Source organism: Mustela erminea, chromosome 3 (genome assembly GCF_009829155.1).
Source record: "Mustela erminea isolate mMusErm1 chromosome 3, mMusErm1.Pri, whole genome shotgun sequence".
Classification (NCBI taxonomy): Eukaryota; Metazoa; Chordata; class Mammalia; order Carnivora; family Mustelidae; genus Mustela; species Mustela erminea.
In genome coordinates, this window is record NC_045616.1 from 94,738,469 (window position 1) to 94,755,028 (window position 16,560).

A 16,560-nucleotide genomic window follows, 5' to 3' on the forward strand; every position below is an offset into this window, starting at 1 on the left:
AAAGAGCTGAACAGTTAAAACATGGAAGGATTGCTGCAAATGCACTATAATTTTAGAAGTTCTTGTTATAGAAAAATATCCATCAGCAATTTGAAAAATATACTTATCACTTGTTAAAACTGAATCCCCCCCTATTCTATCCTGGTAACCTCCTAGGTGGCTTTTTAGGCTGTCTTGATTAAGCATAGCAGGCAGCCCAACTGCTTGCTTCCAGGTTCTAATGTTGCCCTTTTGGGTCTTCAGATTCTGTTATTTGGTCCAGTGTGTGGCAGCCATGTTTCCTGGATAGCTGGGAGTTGATGGAGTTGTGTTGGTGTTCCTGCTTTCTTTGTGGCTGACCATTGGTTTAGGAACTTCGATTTCTTCCAAAGTTAGTTACTTTGTAACTTCACCAGGTTAGAAAAAAGAAGTCTCATACATATTTGTCAGTAGATCCTTTTTCTGCTTTTTGTTATATGTTGTGTTCTCTTTTCTCAGCCAAGCACTTAGGTGGTTTTCTCTTTACTGCAGGGGCAGGAGAATGCTGTAATTTAAAAACTGACTTTTTGGGGCACCTGGGTGATTCAGTCTGTTAAGTGTCTGCCTTCAGTTAAGGTCATAGTCTCAGAGTCCTGGGATTGACCCCTGCTGTGGGCTCCCTGCTTAGTGGGGAGTCTGCTTTTCTCTCTCCCTCTTCCTCTGCTCCCCCTAAACCCAGTTAATGCTTTCTCTCCTCTCTCTCTCTGTCGTGCTCTCTTGCACACAGGCTCTCAAATAAACAAATAAAATCTCAAAAAAAAAAAACAACCCTGACTTTTTAAAAGATAAATCTATTTGGCAAATGTCAAATTATTTAGATAATAACACTGTGCTTTTTTGAATCTTTAAAATCATTGTTTTAGGTTAAAAAGGATTGAACATTTAAAATAACTTTTACGTTGTGTAGTAGAAGGTTATTTTTATTATTATATACAGGTTTATTAGTAAGTAGGCATGAGTGTTGTTTGACATAAGCTATGACCAGAGAGAAACAGTCCTGTTTCAAGGAGGGGAAGCCAGCTTGAATTATTCTTACTTAATTTAAAAGCTTCCATCCATATCTGTGGGTCTGCATTTGTGCTGCCTAAGCTCACCCTTTATTCCTGACGCTTTGTGGCTTCTCTGACAGCCCTCTTTCATATGTATTTTACGTTTTCGCCATGTAGGTCTTTCACAGTTCTGCAGCCCCAGGCGGGCATTCTCTGAGCAGGGTCCGCTCCGCCTGATCAGGAGCGCCTCTTTCTTTGCAGGTTTGCCATGTGCTGTGTGGGTAGACTAGCTGGTGTGCTCCAGTGGCTAGAATCTGTAGTTAAGCTGTGGAAACAAGAGAGTAGATAAATGCATTTGAAGAGGGTGTGGTTAAGAAAACATTGTTTATCAAGTGTAAGAACTTAATTTCCTTTCTACTGAGTATGTTCTTAAAATTTTCCAGAAATTTCAGTTATCAGTAGAATTGACATTTTCATGTAATTTGTTTGTTATTTCATATCTCATTATAAAATAATGATTTTAACTTTAGAATCCTAACCAAATTTTAGTATGAACATTATTTCTTAACAATACCAGTTAGAATTTCTCATGTGACATGCTCTTGTTTCCATGGCTGAGTAGCTTTTGTGTACTCATAGTTCACCAATTGCAGAAAATGTTCTCAGTCACTATTTTAAAATTTCTGATCTGTTATTCCATAAGAACGATTTCTCTTGGAGCTAAGATTTAGATGAACAAGCACCATTATATCAACCTGTAAAAGGCATATGTGAGTGTATTTGTTTATATCATTAAATTGATGATTGTAGAGTGTTTTTATGCCTTGTGTCCAGGGAGTTGTATCTAACTTCTTGTTTTAATTAATATTCACTTTCCTTGCAAATATGAGATAGGAATAATACATATTTATTACAGAAAATTTGAAAAATATGAGAAATGGGCAAAAAAATATATATTAGCCATTGTGTCAGCTAGAATTAACCTTTCTGAAAAAAACACCATAATTTAATTTGGATCATACCATTCAAATGGTCTTCTTAAAATTTCTATTTTGAGGAATTTTTAAACATACATTAATATTGGCAGAATAGTAAAGTGAACCACCATATACCCATTATTTACCTCCAGGAATCATTCTTATTAAGTTCAAAAGCATGCTTTTTGGTCATTTAGTAGCCTATTGTGAGTATTTTCCTTTTAACATCCCTTGCTTCTTTAGATAATATATCATATTTTCATATTATATGTCAGTCTTCACCTAGATCTCAAAGCTTGTTCAACTAAGTGATAGCTCTTGGTGTTGGGTTTGTGCCATGCTATTGAAAAAAAATAAAGGAATGCAATGAGATGAGCATGATTTCATTTGCTACATAAAAGCAGCAACACTACCCTGGATAGCATTATATGCTCTGACAATTTTGTCTTAATTCACAGTTCACAGCAACCCAATGGACATGCCTGGAAGAGAGCTGAATGAGGACAGAGACAGTGGCATAGCACGTTCTGGTAATGCCAAGTTCATGTGTTAATCTAGTTTTCTTATGAGATCACTGTTATCCAACAATGATTTTTATTTTTTCCTTTACCATCCAATTTCATGTACAGTTTGTTAGTATTGATATTAGCCTTGTAAGAGAATTGTAATGACAGAGAGAAGTATTTTAAAATTAAAATTTTCATGTTTACTGTTACATATGCCTGGTGGAATATGGCCTAGATGAGTGGACATTGGCTTAGACTTAGACAATATAAGAAAAAGTATTGCTCAAGAGATGGCTTAAATAGTAGAAAAGACACATTTGGTTATAGCTGCTTACTCTTAACTGGAGTTTTAAGTTGTCAGAGTATCTCTTGCCCAGAAAAGCTTAAGCATTTTGGATCAATGCTATATATATATATAGCTTTCAAGTATGGGCTCCTGAAATACAGACTAACAAATCTTTATTGAAACATGGAAGAGATTAAAAGAAAAGAAAAAAAAAAAGGCAAACCTTGCATTCTACCTTTAAGAAGCACAGAGTTTACAGAGAGAACAGTTAGGAAAATTGTCCTCCATTGTATCATGTGTTCTGATAGACCTGTGCAGAGAGGTTTAGGGAAAGGAAACCTGACTTAGCCTGGGCTAGGGACAGGGTGCCAGTAATGCTTTATAGAGGGATAATACTTGAGGCTTTGCCATTGCTAAGGTCCTTTTCCCTTCTTAGCAAGATTCCTAAAGAATGTCATATATGTCCCATGCAGGAGTGGGGGTAGGGGAAGGTTGCAGAGTGTCAGCTTTTGCTTTGTCCTCAGCCAGCCTTCTTTCTGTTCCCTCATCAGATTGATCTGTAAGGCTTTTTCAAGCCATAACTTCACATACACCTTTTAAATTAATTGTGTATTTTCTTCTTTTTCCAGTAGGGTTATTTTTAATACCGGACTCTGGTAACACATAGTTTTTTTCCAAATTTAGTTTAGCATTTGATTTTTCACTGAAGCATCCCCAGGTTAGTTATACATATCCAGTCTTAGACTTTGACAGCACTTACTTATAATACTAATAAAAATGTGGTCTTTTCAAGGAAGTAGTTTAGAATTAATTCATTGATGATCCAGATAGTTGTATGGCACATAAAGCTCTTTCCATTATCGTTGGATTTGTTGGCGAGAATTGAAATGAACAGTTCTTCATAGTGAGTCTGTTAGTTTTCACTCCTGATATCCAAAAGTAATATACCATCTGATGTGCTTCCCTGTTTTTGATTACCTCACAAATTTTCAGTATGTGATTGTAATTATGAAAATGGGAATTTAAAATATAGCCAAAGAAAAGCAGACCCTTAATGTCTTTCTCTTTCTAGATCCAGCACAGAGAAGGAGAGGATTCCTAGTCTAATGAAAAACAAAGGGTTGTAGCTTTTGACATTCCAGGCAAGAAAGAGTTTCTGGAGAGGGGGTTTTTGGGAAGAGCATAATCCTTACAGTTAAGGGATTACAGCAGTTATAATCATAATGGGTTCTATTGGAATGTGTCTGTCACCGCTTATTCTCTGGAGCAATCTAATCTATTTTTGGAGCTTAGTACGTATAGTCATGACTATTATTGAAAGGGGCTAAACATTCACAGGCTTGACTACCTGTGTAGAAGCAGTTCATCAGTAGAGTTAACTCTTGAATAATGTGTTGGTGAGGGGTGCAAACTTCCTCTCCCCCTGCGCAGTAAAAAAATCTGTACATAACTTTTGACTTCCTAAAAACTCAACTACTAATAGCCTACTGTTGACTGGAAGCCTTACTGATAATATGAACAGTCAATTAACGTATATTTTATATGTTATATGTATTGTATACTGTATTTTTACAATAACATAGAGAAAAATGTGGTTAAGAAAATCATAAAGAAGGGCCCTTTGTGGCTCAGTGGGTTAAAGACTCTGCCTTCCGCTCAGGTCCTGGTCTCAGATCCTGGGATTGAGCCCTGCCTGCATCGGGCTCTCCACTCAGCAGGGAGCCTGCTTCCTCCTCTCTCTGCCTGTCTCTCTGCCTACTTGTGATCTCTGTCTGTCAAATAAATAAATAAAATCTTAAAAAGAAAAAATCGTAAAGAAAATAGATTTGTAATTCTATACTGTATTTATTGAAAAAAAAAAAAAACCTCAAACATATGTTAAATAGCCCTGCACATTTCAAACCCATGTTCAAGTGTCAGTGATACTTTTATTCTTTTTATTGAAGTATAGTTGTAAATACAGTTGTGACACACTGTGTTACATCTGTTTTAGATGTACAACATAGGGATTTGACAACTCTGTGTGTTATGCTATGCTTACCACAATGTAGCTCCCATCTTCATTTTTATTACAACAGTATTAGAGTACCACTGACTCATCCCTAACCTGTCCTTTTTATCCCTGTGATTTATTCATTTCATTACTGGAAGCTTGTATCTCCCACTCCCCCTCACGCATTTTTCCCTTCCCATCTAACCCCCTTCTCTCTGGCAACCATCAATTTGTTCTCTGTGTTAATGGGTCTCTTTCTGCTTTTTGTTTGTTTATTCTGTTTTTTAGATTCCACATACAAGTGATAGCATATGATATTTGTGTTTCTCTGACTTACTGCACTTAGCTTTATATCCTCTGGGTCCATCCATGTTGTCTCAGATGGCAGTATCTCATTTTATTTTATGATTGGGTAATATGTATATACATCTTCTTTATTGCTTCATCTATCAGTGGACACTTAGATTGCTTAGATTATCTTGGCTCTTGTAAATAACGCTGCAGTAAACTTAGGAGGGCATGTATCTTTTTAGATTACTGTTTTTGTTTTCTTTGTGTAAATACCCAGTAGTGAAATTACTGAATCATATGGTATTTCTCTTTATAGTTTTTTGAGGAATCTAGTGGCTGTACCAGTTTGTATTTCCACCAACACATGAGGGTCCTTTCTCTTCATATCCTTTCAACATTTGTTATTTCTTGTTTTTTGGTTTTAGCCATTGTGACAGATAAAAGATGATGTGCTTTTAAATGACATCTTCAAATGACATTCAGAACTTTTGTTCTTAAAATCTAGCTGCTGCATTAAAAGGAATCACATCAGTCCAACAATTATAGTACTGTTTACCCGAAGAATATAAAAATATTAGTTCAGAGGGATACATGCACATTTATGCAGTTTACAATGTATGTTTATAGCAGCATTACTTACAACAGCCAAATTATAGAAACAGCCCCAGTATCCATCAACTGATGAGTAGATATAGGAAGATTTGGTATATTTATACAGTGGTATATTACTAAGACATAAAAAAGAATAAAGTCTTCCATTTGTAACAGCATAGATGGTGGTACAGGGTATTGAGCTAAGGGAAATAAGTCAGTGCGAGCAAGATAAACAGCATTTCACTCATATGTAGAATTTAAGAAACAAAACAAATAGCCAAGGGAGAAAAAATGAGAGAGAAGCAAACCAAGAAACAGACTCTTAACTACAGAAACTGATGGTTACGAGAAGGGAGGTGGGTGAGGGGATGGGTTAAATAGGGGATGGGCATGCACTTGTTGTGATGAGCAGGGGATATTGTGTGGAACTGCTGAATCAGTATATTGTCCACTTGAAACTAATATTATACTGTATATTAACTAACTAGAATTTAAATACAAACTTCAAAAAGATAAAATAATTTAAAAAACCTGAATCACATCATACTTCTTTAAATTTAAGGACTAAGTATTCAGCTAAGCTAGAGGACAGTCTCATGGCTGAAGAAATAATGCTTGTTTCAAATTAGCCCTTTCTTCTCAAGTAGGGGTGGGAGTAAGACTATAAAAAGGGGAAGGTCTCAGAGTCTCTTTCCAATGCACTATTAATATATGAATTTTCTGCTCTGGGACTTTGCTCCAACAACAATGTTACTTTTTTAAAATGGAAATTTTAGAATTTCATGAAACAAAATGAAAAATTTGAATCACTATTAAATTTGTTAAACAGAAATTTATCTTGGGGCCCCTGGGTGGCTCAATTGGTTAAGCTTCTGCCTTCAGCTTAGGTCATGGTCCCAGGGTTCTGGGATCGAACCCCATGTCATACTCCGTGCCCAGCAGGAAGACTGCTTCCTCCTTTCCCTTTTTCCCTCCCCCTGCTTGTGCTATCTCTCGCTATGTCTCTCAAATAAATAAATAAAATCTTTAAAAAAATTATCTTTATGCTGAGTTATTATTGATGTATTTTTAAATGTTTACATTATACTTGTTTTTATTTTGACCTGACAGCATCTCTGAGCAGCTTGCTTATTACACCATTTCCCTCTCCAAACTCCTCACTTACCCGAAGTTGTGCCAGCAGTTACCAGCGACGTTGGCGACGCAGCCAAACAACAAGCTTGGAGAATGGGGTATTTCCTAGATGGTAAGCTGGAACCTTCACTATAATAAAATTGAATAGTTCCTTATTTTTTTTTTTAAAGATTTTATTTATTTTATTTATTTGTCAGAGAGAGAGAGAATGAGAGCGAGCACAGGCAGACAGAGTGGCAGGCAGGGTCAGAGGGAGAAGCAGGCTCCCTGCCAAGCAAGGAGCCCGATGTGGGACTCGATCCCAGGACGCTGGGATCATGACCCGAGCCGAAGGCAGCTGCTTAACCAACTGAGCCACCCAGGCGTCCCAGTTCCTTATTTTTTTAAAAAAGATTTTATTTATGTATTTGAGAGGGAGAATGAGAGAAAGAGAGAGCGTGAGAGGGGGGACTCAGTCCTGGGGCTCCAGGATCATGACCTGAGCTGAAGGCAGTCGCCTCTGAGCCACCCAGGTGCCCTGAATAGTTCCTGAAACACAATTCTGAATGGTTCTTTTTAGAGCCCGGGTTTGTATTTTGTGTATTTTAAGTCTTGAAACTTTTAAAATATTCCATTTGTTAAATTATTGGTCGTTTTAACTGATACTAGTATATAGTTCAGTGGCATTTTAAGTACCTTCACATTGTTATGCAACCATCGTCATTATTCATTTCCAGAACTTTTTTATTTCCCCAAATTGAAGCTGTACCCGTTAAGCAGTAACTCCCCATTCCTCCCTACCCTTGGCTACCATTCAAAATATTACTTTTTGTCTCTCTGAATTTGAGAATTCTCTACAAACCTGATATAAGTGGGATCATAGAATATTTATCCTTTTATATTTAGTTTATTTCAGTTAGCATGTCTTCATGGTTCATCTGTGTTGTTGCATGTATTAGGGTTTTATTCCTTTTTAGGGCTGATTAATACTCCATCGTGTGTATATATCACACTTTATTTATCCACTTGTCTGTTGATGAACATTCGGATTGCTTTCACCTAGCTTTGAGCAGTGACAGTATAGTAGGCAATGAGGTTTATCTGAGGTGTGATTGTTGCTAATTGGATTACTTGCAGCTTTTGCAAATAATGCTGATATGAACGTGGGTATATAAATACCCTTTTTGAGTTCCTCCTTTCATTCTTTTTGAGTATATACCCATATGTGGAATTGCTGGGAGATAGGGTAATTCTGTGGTTAAAGTTTTGTGAAAATTCCATATTGTTTTCTACAGTGGCCAGTTCCATTTTTACATTCTTACCAGAAATGCACAGAATTCTAATTTCTCCACATTCTTTCCAATAGTCATTTTCTGTTTTTTTGATAATAGCTGTCCTGATGGGTATGAAGTGGTATCTTATTGTGGTTTTGATTTGTATTTCACTAATAGCTAGTGTTATTGAGTATGTTTTTATGTGCTTATTGGCTGTCTGTCTGTCTTTTGGAGAAATGCCTGTTACAAGTGTTGTGCCCATTTTTTATTTAGGTTTATTGGTTGAAGTATAGGAGTTCTTTACATATTCTAGATACTAATCCTTTATCAGACATATGCTTGGCTGAATTTTTTCCCATTCCATGGGTAGTCTTTTCATTCTCTTGACAGTGTCCTTTGGTACACAGCAGTTTTAATTTTATGTAGTCCAGTTTATTTCTTTTTTCTTTAGTTATCTGTACTTTTGAGTGTCATATCCAGGAAGTCATTGCCAAATTCAGTATCTTAAAGATTTTTACCCTATGTTTTTCCTAAAAGTTTTTATAGTGTTAGCCCTTCTATTTAGGTGTTTGATTAATGTACTGCATGTTTTGATACTTCAGTTTTTTGTGTTTGTAATTAGGCAAGTTCATTCATTCTTGAAAGATCTTTTTTTTAGTCTATGTTAAGCAGCTATAAATAATGTAACTTCTTGTTTCCTCTTTTACTTAATCCCTTTAGTCCTTTTTTTTTTTTAATTTCTGGAATCAAAAGGAGAGACATAAGTAGATCATAGAAAAGTGAATTACATCAGATTCAGTTATACACCTAAAAATTCAGGCATTTTAGATTGGTTATGAATTGGAAGTTACCTCCTTTTTTTAGTGACTTCTAATTGAACAAAATGTTCCCAATCTGACTCTCTGTTAAAATTTCTTATAAAAATGTGAGTATGGGGGGGTGCCTGGGTGGCTCAGTGCTTAAGCCTCTGCCTTTGGCTCAGGTCACGATCCCAGGGTCCTGGGATCGAGCCCCACATCCCGCTCTCTGCTCGGCGGGGAGCCTGCTTCCTCCTCTCTCTCTCTCTCTCTCTCTCTCTCTCTCTGCCTAACTCTCTGTCTACTTGTGATCTCGGTCTGTCTAATAAATAAAATAATTAAAAAAAAATGTGAGTATGAAAGAAAAGCCAGTAGATTGCTAAATGAGATAGCAGTTGATATGCATTTTTAGATTTACTTGATAAAACAGAAAAAAAACATACTTAGTCTACATTTAGTTAGCAAGGACTCAAACTATGAATTTAATTATTTTTGTATTTTTTTAATTAAAAAAAAAACATTTATTTTTAAGGTCTATAGAAGAAAGCTTTAATCTGTCAGATGAAAGCTGTGGCCCTAACCCAGGAATTGTGAGAAAAAAGAAGATTGCAATTGGGGTAATCTTTTCATTATCCAAAGATGAAGATGAAAATAACAAATTTAATGAATTCTTTTTTTCACATTTTCCTCTCTTTGAAAGCCACATGAACAAACTAAAGAGTGCAATAGAACAGGTAAGCACAGTCATGTTGTTGGTTTGTTAATGTCCTTTATTTTCCTCTGAATCTTATTCTCCTTATTTAGTATTATGTTTATTCATTTGGCAGAAAAATTAACAGCCACAGTTGCAATTACCCTACAAAGTGCTCTGGAGATGCAAAATAGACTTCAGCTCTTTTCAGGGAGCTTACTGCCTAATATATATTACAAAGTCATTCATCCATTCATGACAAGCACTATTCTAGCAAGTGTAGGTAATATGGGAAAAAAAGCAACACTCTAGACCTCATGAGGCAGCAAATAAACAAATGAATTTATAAGTTTTATTTTATGATTATGGTTATTTTTATTTTTACTTTTTTTTTTCTTTTTTTTTTTTTTGAGAGAGAGAGCATGCATGCACAAGCAGAGAGAAAGGCAGAGGAAGAGGGAGAGAGAGAATGTTAAGCATGCTTCACACCCAGCACAAAACCTCATGCAGGACTCTGTCTCATGACCCTGAGATCATGACCTGAGCCAAAATCAAGAGTCAGACACTTAACCAATTAAGCCACCCAGGTGCCCCAAATATATGATTTTTGATGATAATAAATGTTATGGAGAAAAATAAAATGGGTTTATAAGGAATGCTGGATGGAGATATTCTGATTTTTGTTGCCTAGTCATGATGGTTCCTGATAGAATGACATTTGATCCAGAGATATGGAAGAAGTAAGATGCAACTATATGAGGGAATCTAGGCAGGGGCAAAGGCCTGTGTCAGGAGTAACCCTGATGCTTGAGCAAGGTAAGGAGGCCAAAGTGGCTGGTTTAGAAGTAACTTCAGATTATGTACACACTTTTAGGATACCATCGCAAGGGCACTAGCATTTACTCTTAAGATGGGAAACCAAAGCAGAGGAATGACAGTGTTTATGAGGTTCACTCCTACTGCTTATGAAGAATAGACTTCCAGAGGCAAAGGTGGATGCTATGAGAACAAAATAGGAGACTGTTGCAGTGATACAGTGAGAGATGTTGGATACTCAAACCAGTTAGGTGATAGAATTGATGAGTAGTGATTGGATTCTGGATATGTTTTGAAAATAGAGCTAATGAGATTAGTTGATGGACTCAATTGGTGTGTGTGGGAAGGAGAACAGTACAGGTTGGCTTGAGATTTTTCTCTTGAGCAGTAAGAAGGATGGAGTTACCGGTAGTAAGATGGAACAGGTTGGGTGGAGGAAAGTCAGGTATTCGTTTGAAAGGCCTCTTGGACATCTAAGTGGTTATATGAGTCTAGAGTTTAGGAGACCAGGCTAGGTAGTCATCAGTGCATTGATGGCATTTGAAGACATGAAACTGAGGAATAGAAGCAAGGAGAGGAGATCCTACACTTGATCTGTGGAGCATTTCAGCAGTTAAAATTTGAAGAGTTGAGAAAGAACTGCAGAGAGTAATGGAATTGGCCATTCAAGTAACAGGAAAAATAAGATAGAATACTTTTTTGAGGGGCGCCAAATGAAGGGAAAGATTTAAGAATGTAAGAGTGATAGTTGTGTCTCATGCTGCTGATAGTGGATATGATAAATTTATATACAAGTAAAATTATGAATATAAGATAGATCATAAGAATAACTAAAAAAGACAAGCTCATAGGAAAAGAAGAGGACTTCCTTTTGAGAAGATGTCACATTTGGACTGGATCTTAAAGGATATGTAGGATTTTTAAAACGTAAAACTTTGAAAATTGAATATAGCTGAATAGCAAGAAAACTGATATACTTGCCACCCAAAAATAACTCTGCAACATTTTGCTTAAAGTCTTCCCAGGCCTTTTCTATGTGTATTTTATTTTTACTCGATTGGGATTGTTTTGTGTCCATATTATTTTAATTATGTGCCCATTTTTAAAAACTCATCATTGTTAACATACACACTTCTCATGTCATTGTAAATTGTTCTTAAATATATTTGAGAGGATTTCCTCAAGTAACAGTTTTTCTTTTAAGTCATTTTTACTCTTTCATAATTGTAACTACACTGTAATTAATACCGTGCTGGTTTCCCTATTATTTTTAAGAGATTCCCAGGAAGTTAAAGTAACGAATCATTGGGAATAACTAAATTCTTAATCCCATTGACAGTATACAGAAGGGAAAGGATAGAAGAGGGGTAGTGGGTGGTATGGTTGACAGAATTTATAAGAACCAGACCACAAAGAATCTCGAATGCTAACCAGAAGTTTTGACATTGTTGTTAAAGCCGTCTCCAAATTGTGCTTTCGGAAGATTAATTTAGCTGTATGGTTTTTTTTTTTTTTAAGAGAGTAGAATTCAGAAGGCTAGGGAGAGGAGGACCAATTAGAATGGTCTTAAAAACAGGGTGCATTTTGGTAACCCAGCAGTGACTAAATCTCATCTGCCTCTAGAGAGTACACTGATGTTTGTTATTCACGTTAAATTGTCAGAGGACAAATAGATCATTAGCAATACATCTTTAATTGAACAAATGAGTAATGGCCATTTTTGCTTTTTTCAGAAGTTAGACCTTGGTGACATTTTCTTCAGTTGGCAGCTGTCCCTTTTTGTAATCAGTGTTGCCAAAGTCAATACATATAATACTTAGCTGCGAATGAAGTGACATTTTGAGTCACCGGGAGAATGGTTTGAAGTTTTGTATAAAACTTGAAATATTCAGGCAGTATAGAACTCATTATAGATTACTTTTTACATGTTTTAATGCTTTGACCATTTTATAACCAAAAAGTATACATTGCAGTCCTTATAGTTGTTTCAGTATTTGTTCAGCAAGTTTAAAATCTCATTTTCTTACTATAACTGAAAAATAAAGCTTAATGGATGAGTATCTTTATATAAATAAACAGAACTTAATTTTAAAAGTTCTATAGCTGTTAATTAGTGATAGAATATCGTAAACAGTGGACCATCCAGAGAAGTTTTCTTTTAGGGTCAGTTTTGACAGTATCATTTATTTGTTGTTTTTTTTTTTTAATGAAAATAAATGGATTTTGTTTCTCAGTACCTTGGGAATTATTTTGAAGCTTGTGCCATCTTTTGAGATCTATACTGTAATTGTACATTTTTACTGCTGATAAAGTTTAGTGTTTAGTTCTAGCTAAAGAATATTCACTCCTTTTTTTTTTTTTTAAATAAATTGGGAATCTCAACAGTTTATGAAAACAAAGTTTCATGTTTACCTTATGAAGCTTTTAGATGTGCATGAACATGATCTGGCCTTAAAGTAGTCTGACCTCTGAAATGTATGTTTAAAATTTTTTAAATTGATTTTTAATTACATAAGTAATGCAGAAATCCGTTCTCTTTAAAATGTCTAAAAAAAGTTCTTTTTGACATTCACATCCTAATCCTGATCCACTTTTTGTCTGTCTAAAGCAAAACCTCTCAACCTTGGCTAAATATGTTTTTAATAAAGAAAATATTATTAATAACTTGAGATACATTTCAATAGAATCCTAATGTTTTAGATTTTTAAAAAGGTATACTTAACGAGCTATTCTCTGTGAAAATGCCATTGTTACTGAGTTATTTTATCTTGCTCTGTATGTTAAAAAAACAAAAACAAAAACAGAAAATGGTGGTTTTATGTAACCCAGAAACTGTTAACATCATTTTTTTTATGTTAGTATTGCCATTTGAGAGTTTCAGTAAGAGATTTAACATTTGAAAAATTTGAATTTTGTTGTAACTGTTAATGATCAGATGTACAAAAAAGAAAGCCTCTGTAAATGTATGTACCTTCTTTACATGATGGTAGAGTGTTGTGGAAATAAGTGATTTTGTCCTTCACTTTTTTTTTTTCTCCCATTTTTTGCTTGTGATCAGTATAAGAATTAACTATTTCATTGCTTCCAAGGCTATGAAAATGAGCCGGAGATCAGCTGATGCCAATCAGAGGAGTTTGGCATATAATCGAATAGTTGATGCCCTAAATGAATTCAGGTACATATTCTCTAGCTTTTCATAATTTAGAGTTGTCTATTAGTGTACACAGGAAGATTTATTTTCTTTAGGTTTTTCTGATAAAATTATTTAAATTTCTTGGTCCCATGGACAAGAGAAGATATAATTCACTAGGCCACTGGCTTCTGTTATTAAGTATCACTTGTTTTAGGGATTCAGGCATATTTGGGATTCATCAGGGGCATGGTTTTAGTACCAAAGCATTTCAGAAACAAATATGACTAGAGGAGGGAGACCCTTGTTCGCCAGAAACATGCTTTGTCCTCTCTCTTGGGTTAAGTGTACCACTTAAGGTTTATTATTACCAGTAGTTTATGTATCTCATTTTTAGAAGAACTGGCTACGTATTTGTTGTGGTCCCATATTGGGGCAGAGATCTCCTGGATTGTTGGTTTAAATGGACTATCACATTTTGAAGTGAGAGCCTGTTTTAGCTTGTGATATTTCAGTATTGTTATGATGAAACTTTAGGCATGTCATACACAACCAGACACTCAGATACACACGGATACACACACATATTTTGTTAATGGAGATGACTAAGGAGTGGTGTGTTTAGTAAATTTGACAGTAAGGGAAAACCTATGTTTGTTTTCAATTTTGCTTGTTTTTTATTTTTCATTTTCCTCATACTATATTATAGTAAACCACAGTGGAAGTAAATCTGGTGTCTTTTTTTTTTTTTTTAACTTCTCTCAAAATGAGAGACCTTATTGCCTCAATAATGTTCTGTATGATTTTTGAAATTGAGTTACAGAGAAGTGTTAAGTGGAAATTGCATGGTAAAAATAACCTAACCAATATGGAGTATTTTATCATGTTTTTAATTTATTTAAGTTGAAAACGTTTACTTTGTGGCTATTGTGTAATAATTATCCACTGGACTCAATTATTGAGAAAGATAAAATTTACTAGCCATTCACCTTTTATTTACTATAATTTTTAGGATAAAGCCATTAAAAGTAAGCTTAAAAATCTTCCATTTTTGTTCAGTAAACTCAGTGATGAGGGGAAACGAAAAATTAGAGAAATCAGTTTTTCTTTTTTGGTCTTGGAAGGAAATAATTTGCACAAATGCAAATTATATTGGAACTGATGTTTCTGCTATTATTATATTTTAGCATGTTAACTTCAGGCCTGTCCTACGCTACTGAATGAAGCATACTAACAAATACTGTAATAAAGTATTAAAAATTTTTATAGTTGTAAAATAACCCACATAACATTAAATATAACGTCTTAACCATTTTTAAGTGTACAGTTCAATAGTGTTAAATTTTATTACAAAACTCCAGAACTTTTTCATCTTGCAACACTGAAACTACATGCACTGAATACTAATTCAGTAATAAAGTATTTTTAATCAGTATGTTCCTTCAGTTCATTGGCATCATTCCCCTTTATATATGAATTATATGTAGAATTATTCATAATTTTATTTGTTCATACCTGTACCTTAAGAATTCAGATTGTTTGGAGAAAGACAACTATCATATGATCTCCCTGATATGAGGAAGTAGAGATGCAACGTGGGGGGTTTGGGGAGTAGGAAAAGAATAAATGAAACAAGATAGGATCCAGGAGGGAGACGAACTATAAGAGACTCTTAATCTCACAAAACAAACCGAGGGTTGCAGGGGCCGGGGGTGGTGTAGGGAGAGGGTGGTGGGTTTATGGACATTGGGGAGGGTATGTGCTATGGTGAGTGCTGCTAAGTGTGTAAACCTGAGGATTCACAGACCTGTGCCCCTGGCGCTAATAATACATTATATGTTAATTAAAAAATAAAAAAGAATTCAAATTGTTATCTTTCAGGTACTGTTTATAATTAAAACATTATAATAAATGTTTCTTATAGATGAAGTATATGGAAAATAAAAATATATTCCCTCAGCATTTCTAGATGGAATTTAGAACAATTTTTTAAAAAGATTTATTTATTTTATTTTAAAGAGAGAGCACGCACACACATGCCACGCATGCACATAATTGGGTGGGTTAGGGGAAGAGGGATTGAGAGAATCTCAAGCTGACTGTGTGTTGAGCCCTGAGCTGGACGCGGGGCTCCATCTCACGACCTTGACTGAGATCATGACCTGATCCGAAATCAAGAGTTGGACACTTAACCGTTCGAGCTGCCCAGGCGCCCCATAGTAGTTCTAAAGTTAGGTAGTAGGAGCCCTCCAACTCTGTTCTTCCCCTTCATTTTATGTTGGTTATTATGCATCTTTTTGCCTCTTCATATAAACTTTAGAATCACTTTGTTGATATCCGCAAAATAACTCGCTGTGATTTTGATTGAGATTGTATTGAATTTCTAGGTCATATTGGGAAAAAGTGGCATCTTAGCAATAGAGTCTTCCTATACATGAACATGGAATATCTCTCCATTTATTTAGGTATTCTTTAATTCCTTAAATCAGAGTTTTTTTATGTTTCTTTTTTTTCTATAGATCTTACACTTTTGATGGGGAGGAGTGAGGGGCAGAGGAAAAGAGAGAATCTTAAGCACACTCCACGCCCAGTGCCTACCCTGACACAGGGCTTGATCTCATGACCCAAGCCAGAATCATGAATTGGGCACTTAACTGACTGAGCCAACCAGATGCCCCAGATCTTGTACATTTTAAAAGATTATTACCTAAGTATTTCAGGATGAGGGTTTTTTTGGTATTAACATAAATGGTACTGTGTTTATAATTTCAAATTTCAACTGTTTGTTGCTGGGATATAAGAAAGCAATGAACTTTTGTATATATGTGTATATATATTTTGAAGTATAGTTGACATACAGTGTTACATTAGTTTCATGTGTACATCATCATGATATGACAATTCTATATATTACTCACTGTTCACCATGATAAGGTAGTCACATCAATGTTATCAACAATATTACTATACTCCTATGCTGTACTTCGCATCTTTGTGACTTTTTTATTTTGTAACTTTAAATTGGCACTTCTTAACCACTTCCCCTATTTCACCCATCTCCCCGCATGATCCTCTGTGGCAATCA

The 16,560-nt window shown here is 35.3% G+C and overlaps 1 protein-coding gene across 3 annotated transcripts in view; it reads left to right on the forward strand.

Annotated features, from left to right (window-relative positions):
* FNIP1 (folliculin interacting protein 1) overlaps positions 1-16,560 on the forward strand; it is a 145,968-nt gene that overhangs the window by 83,397 nt on the left and 46,011 nt on the right. For 2 of the 3 annotated variants that reach the window (XM_032336815.1, XM_032336812.1), the window contains exons 7-11: positions 1,185-1,268; positions 2,443-2,514; positions 6,765-6,900; positions 9,371-9,572; positions 13,435-13,520. In XM_032336815.1, the coding sequence (XP_032192706.1) occupies positions 1,185-1,268; positions 2,443-2,514; positions 6,765-6,900; positions 9,371-9,572; positions 13,435-13,520 (580 nt within the window). The remainder of the gene's footprint in view (positions 1-1,184; positions 1,269-2,442; positions 2,515-6,764; positions 6,901-9,370; positions 9,573-13,434; positions 13,521-16,560) is intronic. The other variant, XM_032336814.1, reaches the window with a different exon arrangement.